Source organism: Athene cunicularia (assembly GCF_003259725.1).
Source record: "Athene cunicularia isolate RWA chromosome 2 unlocalized genomic scaffold, athCun1 chr2_part1, whole genome shotgun sequence".
NCBI lineage: Eukaryota > Metazoa > Chordata > Aves > Strigiformes > Strigidae > Athene > Athene cunicularia.
The window spans coordinates 126,474,089-126,494,034 of NW_020799095.1; the positions used below are offsets into that span (position 1 = coordinate 126,474,089).

The 19,946-nt window shown below is 36.6% G+C and overlaps 1 protein-coding gene across 1 annotated transcript; it reads left to right on the top strand.

Moving 5' to 3' along the window:
• The first annotated feature begins 2,624 nt into the window (after positions 1-2,624).
• On the top strand, positions 2,625-19,798 carry RIPK2 (receptor interacting serine/threonine kinase 2). Its single transcript, XM_026841490.1, has 10 exons — positions 2,625-2,807; positions 3,966-4,121; positions 6,401-6,558; positions 9,661-9,710; positions 10,061-10,222; positions 13,331-13,416; positions 13,597-13,686; positions 14,304-14,409; positions 17,870-18,049; positions 19,224-19,798. The coding sequence occupies exons 1-10, from the start codon at positions 2,625-2,627 to the stop codon at positions 19,547-19,549; spliced, it is 1,497 nt and encodes a 498-aa protein (XP_026697291.1). The 3' UTR covers positions 19,550-19,798.
• The last annotated feature ends 148 nt before the right edge of the window (positions 19,799-19,946 follow it).

A 19,946-nucleotide genomic window follows, 5' to 3' on the forward strand; every position in this document is an offset into this window, starting at 1 on the left:
TTTTTTTTTTTTTTTCTCGTTTCCCCCAGATCTCACAGTACTGAGAGAAGCTAATTTAAAATTATAGGCTTGTAGGTCCCCACGTACAAGTGATATTTTTCCATTAGCTTCTCAACTTGTAGCAGTTGTGTTCCCCATTTTCCTGGACCCCAGGTGACAGTGTGTTTATTACAGGAGCTGTCAGTCCATATAAGGGGATTGCAGGTAATAATTTTTCATCCATCTCTGTGTCATTCACTCCCTAGAGTGCCAATTTTTTATCATATTAATGCAAATTTGCCTCTTAGGCTGTCCAAAGCCTGCCTTACTGTAAACCTGCCTCTAGTATTTACTGCCTCAGGTTTCTTTGATCTAGTATTAGCCGTTTAGGCAGAATAGCTTCACTCAAAATGACAAGGCTTGTAGTCTTGTGACTTAATATGCCAGAGTATAAGAGAAGTTGGTTTAAGCTATCTACCTCTTATTCTCCAGGTGTGTATACACAGGCTTTATCTCTGAAATCTTGCCAGAATGAAATGGAATCTCAATTATGTTTTTAAGCAGGAATATCATGTTCTCTGATAAGTTTATTACTGTATTTTTTTTTAATTTAAATGCCTGCTTAAACCCCTGTTAATCAGAAATACAATGTTTATTCTCTAAAGTCATTTAGGAGAAAACAGCAAATTCTATTTTTAGAATTTAGATTAGTGTGACATCTAACCCATGAAATTATGATGAAAAAGGCAACTGAGATAATCAAAATAATTCAGCCACCTACCATATATCATGCAAAGCTTGGAAATGCTATCAGAACACCGAAAACTGTAAGAAATCTGTTATACCTGAGTCTCTGCAGAAAGTGATTTGTTGATTGTATAGCAGGCAACATAAAATGCCATCCTGTAAATGCTGTCAAGAAAAGGTTCACGGTGCAGATAATTCCCCAGACAGGAAGCCTGAGGTGTGTATCCCAGAACTTGGTGTGTGACCAGCCAAAGAGCAAAGCCCATTGGGAAGCTATTGTGGGCTTGTACTAATTTTGGCATTACTCAATACCCTTCTGGTATGGAGCAAACTTGAAGTGACTTACAGGCACAGGAATAGGCCTCAATATGCTGCAACTCGTTTCCCAGCTACGGCTGAATCCCATGCACATGTGCCTCACAGTCTGGGAAAACCCCCAGCTTTCTCAAACCTAATCCTTTCTGGAGAGAGGGAGGAAGGGAGGGACTTGTGTCATTTGTCCCATGCTTTTTTTTTTTGAAGGCTGCCTTTTTACTTTCATTTTCTAGCATTTCCTATAATAGAAGCCTTTTTCCATCACATAGATAAGGACCAACAATTGTCTTTAATTTCACATCTATCTGAATTTGAAGTTTTCCTATCCTAAAGGAAGCAGCAGGCTTTAGTTCTCCAGGCTTTCTCTTTTCCTCATATGCTCTGACAGCCTTTACTTTGTGAGGGCTATATCTACACCAGTGGGTCCAGACTAATGTGAACTCTTCAGTGCGTGCCTGAACTTGATGGACACAAGCCAGCTCTCACCCAGGAGCTGTATAGCCACATTAACACGGCACTGTGATGAGCAGATTGTGGAGGGCATAGCCCTGGCTTGTACTCGGCCATGCCCCAGCCCAGCTATATTGCTTCTGAATCAGACTGGCTCACATCCAAAGGATCTGTCTTAGATGTGCTGTAGAAGTCCTGTAGTTGGATATCCTAGTCATGCCCTTGTATCTGCACCATTCCCCACTGGTATAAAATCTAAATATTTTTTTCATAGTCCAAATATCCTCACTGTCACAAACCCGTTTTTGTTTTGTTTTTTTTAAGAGCATTTGAGATATAAGGCATACCAAATAGTTTATCATTTTTAGGGATAGAAGCCTACTCAATCCTAAACCAGACTTGAGCTTTTCAAATCCACGTGCTCCAAGGTCTGAATTTGTAAAGATGCACCAAGTTCACATTTACGAGGAGCTTTGACATAACAGACAGTATTCACACAACCAAATTCAGGCATCCAAACATCATGAGGCTGGTCCCTTCCTGCTTCCTGTGCAAACAGGGAATGTTTTTTCCAGTGGGTGATTCAAAAGAAGTGGCCTGATTTAAAGGAACAATTTATGCGGAAACAAAATATAGTTGATTGTTTCTTTTCCTTCAAAAACTGAAGGTGTATTCCTTTAAACCATAATATTTTAGTGCACGTCAGTGTCCACTAAATTTAAATGGTTGGAGAATTGTGACTATTAAGGTCTCCACTCTGTAGGAGATTAATACTGGGCATCAGTGAAAACTCAGTGTTCAAAGATGGGCAGTAGAATAGGACAAATGTAGCTGGTTATTACCGTTATGGTTACACAGGATGGTGAAAGTTGGAGTTCTGACTGTATCCTTATTTACTGGAGACATGGCTGAAAAATGTGATAGAAATAGATTTGTGTGGTGCAACACAACTGGGGAAGCTATCTTGTATTTGAATTTGCAGATTCTAATTTGTCTTACAGTGACTTGTTATTGAAACCGTGGAGTAGGAAACAAATACTGAAAGGTGGTGGTACTGCATATAGGTATATCATTTTTTAAAGAGAATATATGAACTCAGCATTTGCTTTGAGATTCCCAGTATTGGTATGGTAATGGTGTTTGTTTGTTTGTTTTCTTTAAGTGATAGAAACCACCTTCTAAAAGAAGCAGAGATATTACACAAAGCCAGGTTTAGTTACATTCTTCCAATTTTGGGAATTTGCAACGAGCCTGAATTTCTGGGGATAGTAACAGAATACATGACAAATGGGTCATTAAACCAGCTTTTACATGGGGTAAGTGTACTTACAGTCTTTAAATAAAATCGCTGGTTGTTTCAAATAGATGGTGATTTCCATACTTAAGAGTAAGTAGTAATGTGTATTACTAATAATATTTCAAATTACGGGACAGTCATTATCACTAGTAGTTTTTGGTGCTGAGATGGATTTTCTGTATCCCGAAAAGACAAGCAAATTCAGCAGACTTTAGTTTTATTACACTTTTTCATTTAATGCTGTGACCTATTACTGGCTTCATCTTGAGTTTTTATAGACAATTGCTATAAAAATCTCTGTTGTTCTCTAATTAGAAGATAAAAAACGCTTACTTCAGTCTGGGTTTCAGAATTATTGCCAATGTAAATATCACACAAAGATGAAGTTCTTTTCCTAAATTTGAATCCTTGTTTTTTTAAAAAATGAAAATTTTTACTTTAGTTTATAGAAATCAAATATTGCTAATTAAATAGATATGTATATTTCTACCAGATCTTACTCCCAGGAGTAAGTCCTGCTATGCTGAACTCTCAGCTGCTCCCAAAGCTTGGTCTGAGCATCCAGTATTGCCGCTGTAAAACTACTGCAGTTTGTCTCAACAGCACTGCAGTCTCTTGCATACATGTCATCAACACGGATCTCATGCCTTAGAAAGCTCAGCAATGTGTCCTTCATAAAGGCATTAGTGTTAATGTGACTTTTAACGTTTCAGTTTTTTACTGCCTTTTTCTGGGTGTATTAATATTTGTAAATGTAGTATTTTGTGCTTAGTTTCACCGCAGCTTCTTTTTCCCGGTGTCAGTTGAAGATACAATTCTTGCCTTCCTTTGTGTAGTACTCATAATCTGTGCATTGCAAGTTTCATGCAGGAGAATCATATTTCCACACGAATGAGTAATGTAGTAAATGTCCTACATCATGTATGGCAGTCATGAACAATTACATGAATGCTAGGGAACGGAAGCATAACACTGCATGATTAACATTTATATATTTGTTTTAGGAGCTAACCAGTCTTAATGCTCAGTCACAAATTTTTAAGGAATTCATGTAACGTATGTTTTAAATGAGTACTGCTTGTCCAGATAACTTTCTTCTTATTATAAAAGTCTTTGTGTTATGCTGTTAGATGAGAACAGAGGATTATATTCTGGTTTTGTGGTTTTATCTTGGCAGAAAGATGTATACCCTGACATTCCCTGGTGCCTGAGATTCCGCATTCTTTATGAAATTGCTTTGGGAGTAAACTATTTGCACAACATGAATCCTCCATTGCTGCACCATGACTTGAAAACCCAGAATATATTACTTGATGATGAGTTTCATGTCAAGGTACACTTACATAATTCTTATGTTCTTCAGCATCCAGAACAAGCGATGAAAATGTTTTAACTATTGTAGAGGAGGAAGAGTGAGGATGTGGTCATACAGAGGGGATGTAATTGTATGTCAGACGTTTTCTTCTATCCTTGAAGACAGAACTTTTGAGTTTTTCTTTTGAAAACTCTGCTTTGCTCAAGTGTGAATTTGATCCATCTGAAAAGACCAGAAAGCCAGAATTTGGCCTGGTTTTGCCATAGCAGTAGCTGATAATAGCAGTGACACTGTCATATGGCAACCCTCCTCCAAGGGTAGCTAGGTCTGGCCCTTTCTGAGAAGAAAATAGGCAGCGTACCTGTCTGAGATGCTCAGACAAGTTAGTTCTGGAGGCCAGTAGGTCAAATTCAAACGTTAATACCCCATTTGATATTTATCATGCAATGTGCACATATATGTTCTGTTAGTGTAGAATAAGAACATGTAAAACGTAACTGCGAAATCTGAACATGTTGGAAGATGGCTTTTGTGAAGCTTCTTCAAGCAAGTAAACATACGTAGAGAAGTAACATTAGTTTAAAACTTTAATTCTGCCTTTTAAAATATCAGTGCCTTGATGTGGAAAAGAGATGAAAAGTACTTCTGGCAAGATGGTTAGGTGCTTCCATAAGTGCAAGAGTTCAGGGTTTTTTTTATAAAAGATCATCTATTTTTAAAATTGATAGAATATACTATTCAAGTAAATGCAAAATAAGAGGTATTTTGCACTTGAGCATTCACCATTCAGGTATAAATTCAGCTGCTACCGTGAGATGAATCTTTCTGTGGGTCCTCTGCATAAAGATCAAAGATCCAGTGCTGATTTCTTCTTTCTCCATTGCAAAGATGTCTTTCTTGGCAGCAAGGTGCTTTACAGAGCTCTGTCTCCACTCACACCCTCATCCTCCCACTCAGTTCTGCTGGTATGGCCTTCTCTCGAGCTTCCTGGTAAAGCTGATTGGGAAACTGGTCCAAGTAATTATTTTATCCACTGTTTTTTTTAATCTCTGACAGCATTGGTATGGTCTGGTGCCCTGCCTGACCACATCTAAACAGTTGCTTTGCTGGAGTAATTGAAGGGAAAAGGTTAACTCTTGCATACCTGCTCTGCCTCCTGTATGAAGTCTCTGTAAAATTGTCCTTAGTGTTTCTAAGTTTTTTTGGGGGGTGGAGCAATATTCTTTAAATTAGGAGAGCTGGCAGGAAATGCAAGGAAGATTATAATCCATGCCAAATAGAAGTATTGCATATGTATAAAAGTAACACCATTCATAGAGTGCTTCTGACTGTCCCAGATTTACTGAATGAGCAAGATAACGTGACCAGTTACAGTGATGAAGGCTTGATGGGAGTGAGTTGTAGAGGGAAAAAAAAAGGCTATTCTTCACTGTGGATTTTGACCCTACGCTCTCCAGAAAGCTTATTTCTGTTATCTGAATTGCCACAGTGCTCTCATGGGCATCTTTGTTGAAAAGGTTTTTTTGCTTTTATGCAAATGCTGGACAAGTGGACAAGTGAAGAGCTTGTAGGTGGCTGCTTCTCTCTCAGTATGCCGGACACTCTGCAGCTCAGCCAGCAAGTTTATTCTGCTGCTTGTTTGTCTCCCTACCTGTAACCTAGTGTGACATCTTGCTCCCTGGCTCATGGATGCCTGGGATTGTAAAGTGAAGTCAATTTTTTTATGCAGATGTACTGTAAACTCTGTAGGAGTAAAGAAAATATTCAGCAACAACTTTTTGCAGCACAGAATTTCAGAATATCAAATTTGTTAATGCAAGATTAATGTTTTATAGGTTGGAGAGTGGAATGCCCTAAAATTTTTCTGTGAGAGAAACTGTCTTGGGGTATCTGCAAATTATTTAGAGCTATTATGATTTATACTAAATTTGTGCTTTCTTCACAACCAAGAAGCTAGATTTTTTTGTTTGCTTTTTTTAACCAAAGAAAGTTATTTTCTTCATACAGGACAGACTCCCATAGCAGAATCTCCAGCCGTAGATTATATGAGTCCTTCCTTAAAAGAACAACAGGATAGGGCAGTGCTATAGGGATATCGTGAGTCATGACCTGGGAATGTTTTCTCAACTGGAGCTGGTGTTACCTGTTGCTAGGACAACCACATACTTTTTGTGTGTCAGGTTAAGGACTTGCCAGGTTATTGACCTCTTCTTTCGGGCATATTTCAGGAGTTTCTAACAACGGTCAGCAGATAAATCCAGTTTTATTTCTCAGGACAACTGATTTGTCCTTTCCAGATTGCAGATTTTGGCATGTCAAAATGGCGTGTCATATCCATGTCGCAATCACGCAGTGAAACCTCTTTGCCAGAAGGAGGGACGATTGTCTACATGCCACCTGAAGATTACAATCCCAGTCAGAAAACCCGTGCAAGTGTAAAGCATGATATCTACAGGTAACTCATGTTGTTCTCAGGTGGGCTTTGTGATCTGAATTCAAATTTTATTTAGTGAATTTGAACATATTTTCTGCAATTTTATTATTTTCAGAAATGTCGTAAGTGTATAAGCAAAGTATCTTGGGGAAAAAAGAATTGAGTGGTAGCTGGGTTTCATCGCCTGTTTCTTTAGAAAACACTGTCACAAGTGTAATTCTCCAGAAATTAAGCTAGAACTACAGAGGCAGACAGGGGAGACTGTTTTCTATAAAAGAATGAACACATAGAGACAATGTAGGGAGGGGGAAAACTGTTCACACCATTATCTCAACGCACATACCCTTGTAATTTGTGCACATCAATTAACAACATTTGCAGAATGTACTTGGGGGGAAAGAAGGAAACATTTTTGGAAAGAGGTTAGGAAAAAGCAGAGTAATGGGGTGGGAGGAAGCATTTAGAGAGATCTTCTTAAGAAATAATTTACCTTATGAAAGTTTAGGAACATTTGTGTCTTGTACTTGTAGAGGTAATAGAATAATAGAATAAGTAATAGAATAAGAAGTAGTACAGTAGTGGTGACCTATATGTATAACAAAAGAGCAATTGCTCTTAGGACATTAGAGTTAGTTAAAATTAGCTCATCTGAAAAGGCTTGGAGTTTAAAGATTAATTGAACAACTGTGGAGGGAATTGTGGGGATTGAGGAGGCATGAAGAGGCCTATCACTGTGACAAAGTCCATCTCTCTGTTGCACTCTACCACTTTACTTTCAGCTGCCTTTGACAGGGTCGTATTTTGTTGAGAGATTAATTAGTCTCAGAGGGTTTTACTGACTTCCAGGGAGACCACTATTTCTCTTAATTATCCCTTATCCTTAAGGGGTACATGAAGTTTCTTAACATTCCTGTACAACGAATAGAGATGGTAACATACTTGCTTTCCTCATTCACCCTGTTATGAGAAAATCTGGACTAGGAAAACATTGAGAAGGAATAATGATATACTGTAGGGAAAGAAGTAGTGATGTGATATTATCTCCTCTAGCTTCTGATTTTAGAGAATTTGCAAGTGTGGCTAGTGACTTAGTGAGTGGAGAAGAGAAAGACAAGTATTTGCTACAAAATAAAAAAAAAAATGTGCAGAGGAGTAATAACCAAATGGGATAATAAGAGAGAAGAGATCAGTAGAAGATCTTAGAATACTTATAAATTAGGAAGGAAAGAGATTATTTGAGAAGAGAGAAAAGAAACTGAGACAACATCATAAAGAGATATGGCAGTGAAGGAAATGAGAACCAGAAAGGTCACACAGGAAGATTGGTTCTCAGGATCAGAAGATGTTATGAAGCAGAAATAAGAAAGGAAAACATGAATAGTGTAAAGGGGAATCCGCAGGAACTGGTATGCTGCAGTGTTGTAGAATTGAGAAAATAATCTTTAATTGTAGAGCAATTCTAAACAATGAAAGACTGATTAACTGACCACAGCTGATACAGCTGAATGTTGTTGGGATATTGCAGATAATTTATGAGGAAGGATCTTTCTTAAAGAAGCAAATAATTTAAACAACAGTCAAGCAGCATTAACTTTTACAAAATGAGTGATTCGCCATGCCAAAAAATAAAAAAAACAAACAACCCTGCCTGCATTAATTTCTCAGGAATGTATCAAAAGGAGGCTTTCTAACAGGGATGACTGTTTTTATTAAAAGTTACTTGAATAATTTTTAACATTGATGAATGTTAAAATGTGAATAGAATAAGCAGTTAGGAAAGCTCAATTTAAATGATTGACTTTTAAGTGTCAGTTAATTTTTTTTATTCTTCCTAATTGGTAGTTGTTAGATGATACAATGCTTATAGATGGTTATATGTAAAGTGTATGCAAAATTTGGTATTTCTTAGTGATGTAAGAAAATACTGTCTTTGTGTACAGTTATTTGAGTAGTTGAGCAAACATTTATCCTGGTAAATGTAATCCTTGTTTAGCAAAATTATTTGCATTGTTTAATTTTTATTGCTTCAGTGGAAATTGGATTTCAATTTTTTTGAAGTGAGATTTTAAATACTTTTTAATTCATTTTTAAACTGATTTATGGAAAAAATAAGGGGGTAGATGTAAGTTTACAAAGATATGTTTGACATTGGAAATTAGGTTCTTAAGCAGTGAAATATTTTTGCTCTCTCATTTTAGCTTTATTCCTCACATCAAATTCCTATTTTTAAACAGGAAAGCTAGATTTGAGGTTTTACATTATTTTATTTGCTTTAGCTGCATTGACTTTTTTTATAAATTAATTCAATGCTTCATATAAATGAAATCTAATCTTAATTAAATTACAAGGTTGTTTAAAGTTACCTTTTTTTAATATGTCCTGATGACTGAAGAGAGTGACGAGTCTACTAGAGGTGGAGCAGGTTTGTATTCACTGAACCACTTTCCATTCATGTTAATGTGTGGAAAAAAATGTCACCAGTTTGAGTAAGCAGATATGTTCAGTCTCCTAGCTGTAGATCAGGGTGGTCTTCCTGAGAGTCTCTTTTGTAAAGTAAATGCTGTATGCAAGTGACACTTCTTCCTGTAGAGAAGTTTGCATATGTAAAAAGTATGTCTGTCTGTGGGGAAAGCTGGAGTGTGCTTCCTGGGGGCTAGTTTGTATCCTACCCGACTCTTCAGCTTTGTGTTGGGATAGAAGTGACAGCCATCCTCCCTGCTAGTACCCTGCTTCCCATGGGAACGCCAGGGAGTGCCGATCCGGGTTGGGGAGATTCCACAGTATTGCAGTTAGGGCAGAGCAGTTGGGACTCTGGGGCTTAGTTTAGTTTGTGTGTTGAGATTTAAATTGCGTGTTCATAATTCACAACGTGTTAGTAGAGCAGAGCTAATACAGATTTGAAATAGTTTATTTGTGATGTACCTTTTATGTACTTAATATTGTGAAGTCGTTATTGTCGAAGTCACTGGTTAAAATTCCTGATAGTTTTTGTATATTCAGATCATTGTTGTAGTTAGCTATAGTCAGTCCTGTGTCTGCATGTGGGATCATTTTAGCTGAGCACATCGAGTTATTGTTGGTAATCTAAAATAAAGTAATCTATACTTTTTATACTTTAAACAGTTATGCAATTATTATGTGGGAAGTGATGTCAAGGAAACAGCCATTTGAAGGTAAGGCCATGTTTCCTTTAATTTATTTTTCCAGCCAGTAAAGGCTAAACCTATGATCTGGGTGCCTGGGGACTGCGTTTCAGGGGTTACTTTTTAATGATTCAATTTGTAAGCTTGTTAAAGAACATTTTGAGTTACTTTTCAGATTGGACTTTTTTTTTTTCTCTGTACTTTTTTTTTAAAAAATTACAGTGTTTTTTGATAAATTAAAAATACTTTTTTTAAAATCCAAACCATATCCTTATTTTGGTGAATTAATATACTATGTCTGCAAACTACATTATTCCTCCTAAAGTAAGCTATTTCTATTGCATATATTGCTAATGACTGCACGATGTCTATTTTGACAGAAGTTATAAACCCCTTGCAGATAATGTATAGTGTGTCACAAGGACAGCGACTAGACTTAAGTGAAGAAAGTTTATCGATGGACATTCCTCATCGAATGCTCATCATAAGATTGATAGGAAGTGGATGGGCACAAAACCCAGATGAAAGACCATCATTCTTAAGTAAGTTTACCTTGCATAATGAGAAAACATTTTTAAATTGCCAGATTTCAGTTGAACATGGTACTTGCAGAGCAAGGTTATAGTCTCAAAAGGGAAGTGGAAAGATGTCAAGAGATATCTGTGCTCAGTCTTGTTGCATATGATAAGGTGGTTGTCTGCTTCCACCATATCTGTAACCAAACTTTTATGAATGGAACTACACATGTGCCTTAAGATGTTGTTGTTAGTTGGAGTCTTTTGCATTTGCCATCTCTAATTTACCTGCAAAAAAACAGAATGTTTTGTTTAACTACTTGCACTTAGAGCTTTTTGTTTATTGTTGAAGGGAACTTTTTTTTTTTTTTTTAATTTAGAAGGGAGGGAAGTGAAGTATAGAATGAGTACTGTGGGATTTATGAGCAAGCTGGCAAACACACAAACCATTACACAGTTTGTATCTCACTATAAATCTTTTTCACTGACTGTTTCTTTACTGTTCCACCTCCCAGATCGAACGGGAACTGGTTGAACCCATGCACTTAACTTTCTCTTTCCATCCTTTCTTTGTTCAGCTTCTTGTCCAGGAGACCAAATATAGATACTTTCAGCCTTTTTTACAGTGGATTGCTGAATTCAGAGAATAAGATTTAGGTGCAAACTTGTAGAGATTAGAGTGGCATAGTGTGAACTGGAAATGGGTTTTTTTTGTTTTTGCAGACCTGTGTTGGTTGCATTTCACTGATGTACTCGGTGTATGTCAAGTCCACACTTATCCCCCATAACAATTTCTCCTTAACATGCTTAATTTTGTGGTGACTTTTGGTTCTTGTTTGGCCATTGCCTAAAGGTAATTCTATCAAAATTGGCAAAAAGTGATTACCTGGTTTCGACTGTGAAATTTGCTCTTCCACGTGTTGCTGTGGTCACGTATGTCAGTGTGGTGATGCTAACGGTGGTTCCTGCAGCTGCCTCGCTGTGCTTAATTTACATGTGCTTTAACAACTTCCTCCCTAAACCTTTAGAAAACATGATTCTAATTCTGTAGGAAAAGCTGAATCACCTTGGAGATTTAAAAATGTAGACTAAGAGAGTTACTGAAAGTATTCAAATGTAAAACAGTACAAAGAGCCCTGGCTTAAACAATTCTATATTTTTAGTTTCTTACTGGTTGAGGATGCAATGCCTCAAACCTGAAAGGCTAGGGTTTTTTAGTTGGTTCTAGTGGGTTTTGGGTTTAGGGTTTGTTTTGGTTTTAATGTTAACAGTGGAGAGGTTTGCAATCTTAATGTTTCCTTTGTAGCTTTGCTGAACAGAGGATTGTTTATTATTTTGAAAACCTTTATAGGCATACTTCCTTTGAGCTGGAAAGTGTTAGAAAGCTTAGAGTGTTCAGATAGCTTAGAACGAAATGTTCATTTATTTGCATCAGTTTGTCAGAGGACAAAATGGGGACACGTCCAAACAGATACAGCATCTTCATGTTCAGTTTACAGTCCAAAATTAATTACATGAACTTTTTTTAGGCATTCTTATTTTTGCATTAAGAACATTTTTAAATGTCAGGTTATTTTGGCATGAGTCTGGTTTGTGTGACTGTAAATTGTGATTTATTTTTTTTTTCCAAGCAAGGAAATATATCTATTTATAATATTTTTTAAAATCAAAAAGAACAGACACATCATGATATTTCCTTATGTATTCTTGTTTTCCTGTGGCAGTTAACCAAAATAGCAGTCAAACTCTATGGTCACACTGAAGGAATAATTACCTGGGATATGTACTAAAGTGTAAGCTAACTTGGGTTCTGTTAATAGTGCTGTGTCTGTAGTAAGATGGTCTTTGAAGAAAACATGCATTGCTTTTTACCCTACTTTACTATCATGAAAAGAAAGAGGAAGTTGCAAAACTGTTGCAAAATTAAGGGAAGTAAACTCACTGATTGGGAAATTTTGCTATTACCATACCACGGGGGAGAAAAACTGAAAACAGCTGAAACTTTTTTGTTAAATTAACTTTAAATAGAAAACCTCAGTTAACCTGTCTGTTCCCCTTATAAAGAAGGGGTAAAGACTACATATCATCATGTTGCTGCATGTACTTGGAATGTGTACCTACATTTTAATTATAATCTGCAAAAATTAACTGTGCTAGTATTTCTGTGTGGAAAATGGAGCTGTTAAATTATGTTTGAGCTGATGCAAGAAAATAAGAATCCCAGTATTGAATACATGTCTTTGAAGGTGCTAGTGGAAGAAAGTAATATGGGATTAAAAAAAAAAATTTAGTAAGGCAGTGTGACAGATTGCTAGTGTGGTAAATGGGTTTTCCTGAATGGGTCGAGTCCATAGAAATGCAGTAGAATTGTGATATGCCATAATCCTTTCCTGAGTTTTTGTTGAACTTGAGCACAGTTTCAAAAATACATTTTTATGATATGGTTCTCTCAAAATTTGAAATAATTTTTTAAAACTTTCAGCACTGGAAAGCAAGGGAGCATAGCACAGGTTGTCACTTGCTTATTGGGTTGCCATTTGTCTCCCTATGGGAGCAGATGATTTTAGCTGCTCTGACTTGCTGCCTGTGGTGAGCATGAGGACACTATCATTTGGGTTCATTGGGTTTGATAGGTCAATGCTTTCATTATCACCATCTTCTCTGGCCCTGCCGCACAGCGTCTGTTCTGGATTTCTCTGTGGTGGGGAGTCGTTTGTTTGTTTTTCTTGTATAAATCTTTAAGACCTCTGCTGGAGTGGGAAGACAGCAACCCACTCTGAGGTCTTGTTCTGTTTGACCCCATTTAGCAAACCAGGTTTGTTGGGTCTATCTTGGAAATAGAGCAAACCCACCAATATATCCATTCCAGGAATGTAAGACTTGTGGTCAGGCACAGTCATGGATCTCTCTTGATACAGAGTACTCAGGTGGCCAGATCACGACTGGGTTTGTTTTGGTGATGTGAAACTTGTATTTGTAACAGGTGAAAACAAGAAACTTCTGTTTAGCAGCATAAGTAGTTTGATATGTATCAGTAGACAAATTACTTTTGTAAATGTAAGAAAGTAGCTTGAGCAAAATTAAAAATTAATTTCCACCTTAAATTCTTCAGCAAAGTACTCTCTCTTTGTTTAGAATGCTTAATAGACCTTGAGCCAGTCCTGCGATCATTTGATGAAATAGCTATACTGGAAGCAGTCATTCTGTTAAAGAGATCAAAGGTAAGTGGCTTTTGTTACAGTCATGAATTGGTCAAATAAATTGGTAGGTTTTGCTTGCTAAAAGAAATGTAATCTCCTTTGTCGTTTATTTAATCTTGTATATGGCTGAAGCATGTGTTTGTATACAGCTGTCATCTTGTCATAGCAGAAATTTAATACAGGTAAATATGTCTCTTCCAGTCACTATATGAATCACGGTGTATTTACAAGAGTGGAAAGAAATCAGATGTGGAGCAGATATCTCTAAATATACCTCTGAATCCTCAAGAGGTAAATATTTTACATACTGCATTTGGTATGTCGTTATCATTAAAGATCCTGAGAGCTCTAAACGGTGGTTGACTTAGTAAGGGGCGTTGTTGTGCAGTTTACTTTCTTATGCAGTCAGGAAAGACATAAAATGCGTTACTTGAGCCAAGGTGTAACAAATGCATAGTCATATAGGTGAAGATAGTAAAGGGTGAGTAAGTAGAAATAAGAAGGGGCATGTTTGGTATATCCTCTAAGTGTGGGACAGTCTGTCCCTCAAGGAGGAATGCAGCGCACAATGACTGCAACTTGTAAGAGACTGTTTTCTGCTCCCTTACACCTCTACAGAGCTTGCTTATGTAGGGTCATATAGATTTGCTTTTACATTTTGATTCTTAATGCTGATTATTTTGATTATTACTAATGATAAAACTTTCATACAAAATTGCTGTCAGCTTTGGAAAATAACAAGTTTTAGGATTATACAGATTTCTTCTGTTTTACTGTATTTTAATGATGCTGTCTATTGAACATTTAGATAGTAGGGAAAACACAGTGATGGGAAAGTACTCTGTAAGTCATTGCAACTTTGTATTTATTTAATGTGCATTTTCATTATACAACTGGAATCATTTCAGGAAACATACTCTGGCTCCATACAATGTGATGCACTTCCCCTTCGGAGCATCTCTCCAGATATATCAAGACTCAAGTCTGTTCCCAAGTGTAATATCTTCTCATCAGGTAGAGATGCTAATGACTTCATATAAATTTAAATTGCCTTCACAGCTTTACGCTCCCACTGTAACATTGCATTTACATAGTAGATAGATGGATCTCTGTTTATGTCAGAAAACAGATGTGTTTTGTAAACTTAGTGCTCTGGGTAAAATAATAGTGTATTTCAGTTCTGATTTTCTGTTCCTGTCACTTGAGAAATCCCCACAGCTCACAGCTTCAGTTTTCCTTTTCAGGATCATGAGTGCAGAGATAGCATTTACTTGTCCCTTCAGACCCTTGGTAGTTTAGTTAATTATTTGTGAACTACTCCTAAAGATAAAAAGGCTAAACATTTTGAGTCACTCCTAAAGCTGAGTAAACTGAAAGTTTCTAATGCAGCCCAACCTCTCTATCATTTTTGATTCAATAAATAAAATGGCTTTAATAAATAGATGGCGTGGCAATAGTATCTGCACAGACCTTTTGTTGCTGTCACTTTTTCTGAATAAAAGTTGGCAAAATTCCCAGACAAAACTCAATTTTGAGGTTTTGTTGACTTGAGAAGCCAGAAAAATTCAGTGGGACCCAGGTGAAATAGCAATACATTATGAAACTAAAATCACTTGAGTTTCTTCTCTTCAAAGAATGCAAACATATGTTTCAAAAGAACGGAGCATCCTTTGGCGTTGCAGGGACCAGTGGTGTGAAGGCAGAAACGATGACTGACTTCACTGCTGTTAAGTAGCATATCAAAAAGTATGCTGAGGTGCTGCAAAACTGGAGATACTTTGGTAGAGATAGGAGGGCACAGGCAGGTTTTTTTCCAGCTCACTTCAACACATTCACAATGCTGAGCTTTTACTCAGTATACTAGAAAGATATAAATACAGCAGGAATTCCAGGGAAAACAAATTACAGGAGGCTTAAGGGTTTTGAGTTACAGGGGGAAATAGCAGAAAGCAAATACAGTGTAGTTTGGTTATACCCAAGCATGTATCTATACACACACCAAAAAAAATCTTAAAGATGAAGAATACCTTGTGGTTACCAAGCTTGATAGGAATGTTGCGATGAATTTTAGAAAATGGAATATTAGATTGAATATGAGTATGGACTGGTAAGTGTAATCAGATAACACAGTGATCAATGTCAGCCCTTCTTAGTGCTGGTTCCTGTTAAAAATTTTACTATCTGCCTTTGGAGGCCATTGATGAGATTGCGGGGATGCTATTAATCTGATTGATCAGTTGATGGTCCTTTACAGAGTCACTGCTTAGACTTTGTTGCATATATGTGTGGATACTGTAAAGCCTGTGAAAATAGTGTCTACAAAGCTGTACTACATCAGAAGTGTTTGTTGTTGCCTTGTCAATATCTACATCAGGTAGTTTTATAATGGAAAGCAAGACTGGCATTCTTCTTACTTTGTTTAAATTAGATGCAGTTGTTTCAGGTGAAAATGTGTTCCCACATAGCTGTTGGCAAGAGATGAATTTAGCATGACAAGAAGACAGAAGTTAATGACTATAGATTTTAGTTGAGGGGTTTTTTTTATCCTGCCAATACAATTTAGAAAACGTTTTCAGAAATTTGCTCCTTCAGAGTTCAGATGGGTCTTCTAACTTTCAGTCTCTCTAATTTTTCTTCCCTAGCCAGCTTATATACAGACTTGTTTATGGGCACTGCTTTAAGCTTAAATAGCTCTTTTCCCTCTTCTCATTTTATTTCTGATATAGAGTAATATTTTATATTCTGATATAGAGAATAATCTTTTAATACACTTTGTTTTGAAATCCATTTGTAAAATAAGCTTCTTCATTCTCCTGGTATCCTACTAGTCCTCCCTGTGCATGTTCTAACTTAAGTCATGGAATTAAGGGTACCAGACATCTGTACTTAGTATTTAAAAAGAAGTGTGACAGGTATGTTCTTCCTGAAATAAGAACATAATTTATTATGCCTTAGAATTTTATTTTTCCTTTCTTACAAGATTCTTCATTACAGAATAATCTACCCAGGTGTCTTTTTTTTTTTTTTTTTCTCAGCTCAATTTCCAAATCATCATTGGCAGCTTGAAGCAGAAAGTCTAGGTCTCATGTTTTGTGCTACTGAATTTCCACTTCTATTACGCCAGTCTTCTAGGTCAGCTAGGTTATTTCTGAGTAATGTGAGTCAACCTGTTCTTTCTGAATAACACCTGAAAATCTCCTCAGCATGTTTCTAATTTTAATGCTATGGTCCCCGGTGAAGTTTATTCTCCCATACCAGTACAATCCCAGTAGTTTTGTCTCTAATGCTGTTAAAGACCTGTGTATGCCTAGAGATCTATAACAATCTATCCTAGCAGAGCTGTTCAGAATCCTTTTCTAAAATGATCTTTCACTCACATCAGTTGCCTCCTAATCCTTTCTCATTCATACAGTAGATAACATCTGCTGCTTCACACTGTATAACTCTGCCCAGCTTACTTTCTCTGTAATGAAATGAAATGCTAGTTACTATGAGTTCTGGTCCACCATTTTTTAAATAATGTGTGCCATTTCCTTCACAGTTTCCTATTTCTGCTCCATGTACTTAGAGCCATATTCTTTAACAGATCAACACTCTGATCTAGGAATCTACCTTCAAATACCCCTATAAGTCCTGAGCTGTGTAGGGGGCTACCTGTTTTTAGTGCGTGTTTAGATGTTCATCTGAATTCTTACATCTGCATCTCTGGTTCTTAGTTAACATCTCTGAATCTCTTTATCAAGCGACACTGTGGAAGTCTGTAATAAAAACTGTACACAGAATTAGGCATGTGCCCCGTAACTTCTTTCTCATTATCTCTTTTTCATTTCTTCTTTGAGTCATACCTACTGCTGCTTTCATATCCATCATCTTTTTCTGCCATAAAAAAATCCTGAAAATAGAAACTATTAAGTTTTCCACCTGATATAACCCCTGTTCTTCATTTCTTTGCAAATGTTTACATGAAGCTTTCTTGAAGTTACATGCTATTTTGACAGACTGCCTGAAACTTCTATTGGCTTCCCACCAAATACCACCATTGGTTTTCATGTTCTTTCCCTCCACCTGAATTTTTGTTTCAATCTTTCTACCTTTATTATGCTGCTGAACTTCATCAGAATAAATTAGTCAGCTTTTATGCTGACTCCAAGCTACCCCTTGAAATACTTGAAGGAGTTATTTTGTTCTTTCAGTCCCTACAAATATTTTCTGTTGAACAGAGCATTTTTTAAAGTTCACATCTACTAGATTTATTCTCTCAGTGTTCTTTTAAAACAAAACAAGACCCCCAAACCCATGGTCTAGCCCTGGTAGAAGATAAGGAGCATAAAGTTACTCAGAACCTGAGTATAAGGAATAATGTATTTGAGGTGAATTTATGTTTTATAGAATTACTCTAAATAGTCTGTGACAGCTTGTGTATTATTTGTACATAAAATTAATACAGTTTTTTTTTTTTTTTTTTTTTTCCAAGATGGAAATTCTGGGAGTCTACAACCTCTCAGCAGTCAGAGCACAGATGAAAATCTCTCTGTACCTCAGAGCGCCAAAGTTCTTGTGCATCCATACAATTACTTTCCTTCATCAGAGAAGAGTATTTCAGATGCCTCAAATTCTGCATCATGTATCCTGCGGTCATCACCAATTTCTTCAGGTACAGCAAACATTGATTTAATTCCAAGACACACAATAAGTGTCCTAATATCAAATATATGTGTGTATGAAATGGAAATTGTTCATCTGTAAAATGAAAAGCATTCTACAAATTAAGAATTCAAGTAATTTTGATCTTGTAGCCTTATATTGCAAAGTAAAACCAATGAAAAATATGACCTAGTGCATGTACATGTAGCTCCTAGCTTTTTTTTTTTTTTTTTGTCTTGGGTCTTCCTTACCCCATTCCTTTTGCTGATATTTCTCCTACTACTTTTGTCGCAGTGCTTCAATCCAGCAGAACAGGAATAAAAGTTACCTTGAGCTTTACTCATCTTGTTGCCTGTCACTTCTTCCCACTTCTTAGGCTTGTCAATCTTCCTCTTAGTAATGGTGAGGCAAAGAGAGGCAGCAGCTGTGTCAGCATCTCACCTTTAATGAACTTCTGTGTTAGCTGAGAACCCACTGCATGATATTACTATGCACCAAATAACTGTTAAAATTGTACTTCCAAAAAGAATAACAGAAGGTAACTTTAATGCGTGATGAATTACTCGGAGACATTTTTTTGTGGGCCACGCAATAGCGTGCAACTTTATAAAGATCTGCCGCATTACTCTCTTCTGGAAATATGATAATCCGCACCTTTTCACTGTGTGAATCCTTAGTTTGGGTAAAATATGCAGGAAACTATAGGGGTGTTTTAACTAAATTTCAATAAAAATCCCACTGCAAAGTGAAGTTACCACCACCTCTCTCTTTTTAGTACCAGGAGGGTTTGAACACTGAAACAGGTTGTTCACAGAGGCTGCAGAAGTCCCATCACTTGGAGATGCTCAAAATTCATCTGGACAAGGCCCTGAACAACCCGAGTTATCCTCAAATTTGGCCCAGCTTTGAGCAGTCCATTAGACCAGATGTGACCTCCTTGAGGCTTCCTTTCAACCTAAATTATTCTGTGATTCAAATAAAATAAACAAACCACCAAATTTGACAAATTTGAACATTTTAAATGTGGAATACATTAGTGAAATGTTAAAGGCATGTTTAGTACTCTAGTGTATTTCTGACCAAAACCAAGTTTTAAACAGCTCTTTCTCAGTTTGTTCCTTGTTCTATGGCACTGTTTATTGACAGATAGTTACAATACTTTTTTTAATCCTCTCTAATCTCAGATTTGGTTTTGGAAACTGTGCAACAGAATGTAGCTCATCAATGGATCCAAAGTAAAAGAGAAGAAATTATTGATCAGATGACTGAAGCATGTTTGAATCAATCACTGGATGCTCTTCTATCAAGATTTTTACTCATGAAAGAAGACTATGAACTTATAAGCACCAAACCTACAAGGACATCAAAAGTCCGACAACTTCTTGATACCTCAGATAGCCAAGGAGAGGAATTTGCCAGAATTATAATACAAAAGTTGAAAGATAACAAACAGCTAGGACTTCAACCTTATCCAGACATTGTATCTAATTCTCTAAGACTGCATCTTTAAAATTATTCTTTCTATGTGAAATTCTTGTTTTTATATAGTAGTTTTATATATGTACTGCTTTGTCTTTATTATGCCATTGTAGTGCCTCAGAAATGACACTGACTTCATCTCGACTGCATTTGGTGAGTTACAATTAATCAATTGGAGTGCGGTCATAAATCCAAACAGTCGACACTTGTTGACTCAATTCATAGAAGTATTTTGTTTATACATGACAAAGAAAAAACATTAAATGTTCCCTGCTTTACATATTTTCTGTTTATACAAATCCTTTCCCATCACCTCACAGGATTGAGACAACCCATCTCAACTTGGAGTATTGGTTTCTCTCCCTCCATCTGGTCTTTCTCATACAGGAGGAAAAAAAATCTGGGTGCTCTATTTCAGGGCTGTGTGT

Excerpts from the sequence above, each read along its gene's own strand:
- RIPK2 (XM_026841490.1), top strand. The coding sequence starts at position 2,625 with ATGGTGTTTGTTTGTTTGTTTTCTTTAAGTGATAGAAACCACCTTCTA. Across the intron at positions 4,122-6,400 it reads ATGATGAGTTTCATGTCAAG|ATTGCAGATTTTGGCATGTC; the intron begins GTACACTTACAT and ends TGTCCTTTCCAG. Across the intron at positions 10,223-13,330 it reads TGAAAGACCATCATTCTTAA|AATGCTTAATAGACCTTGAG; the intron begins GTAAGTTTACCT and ends CTCTTTGTTTAG.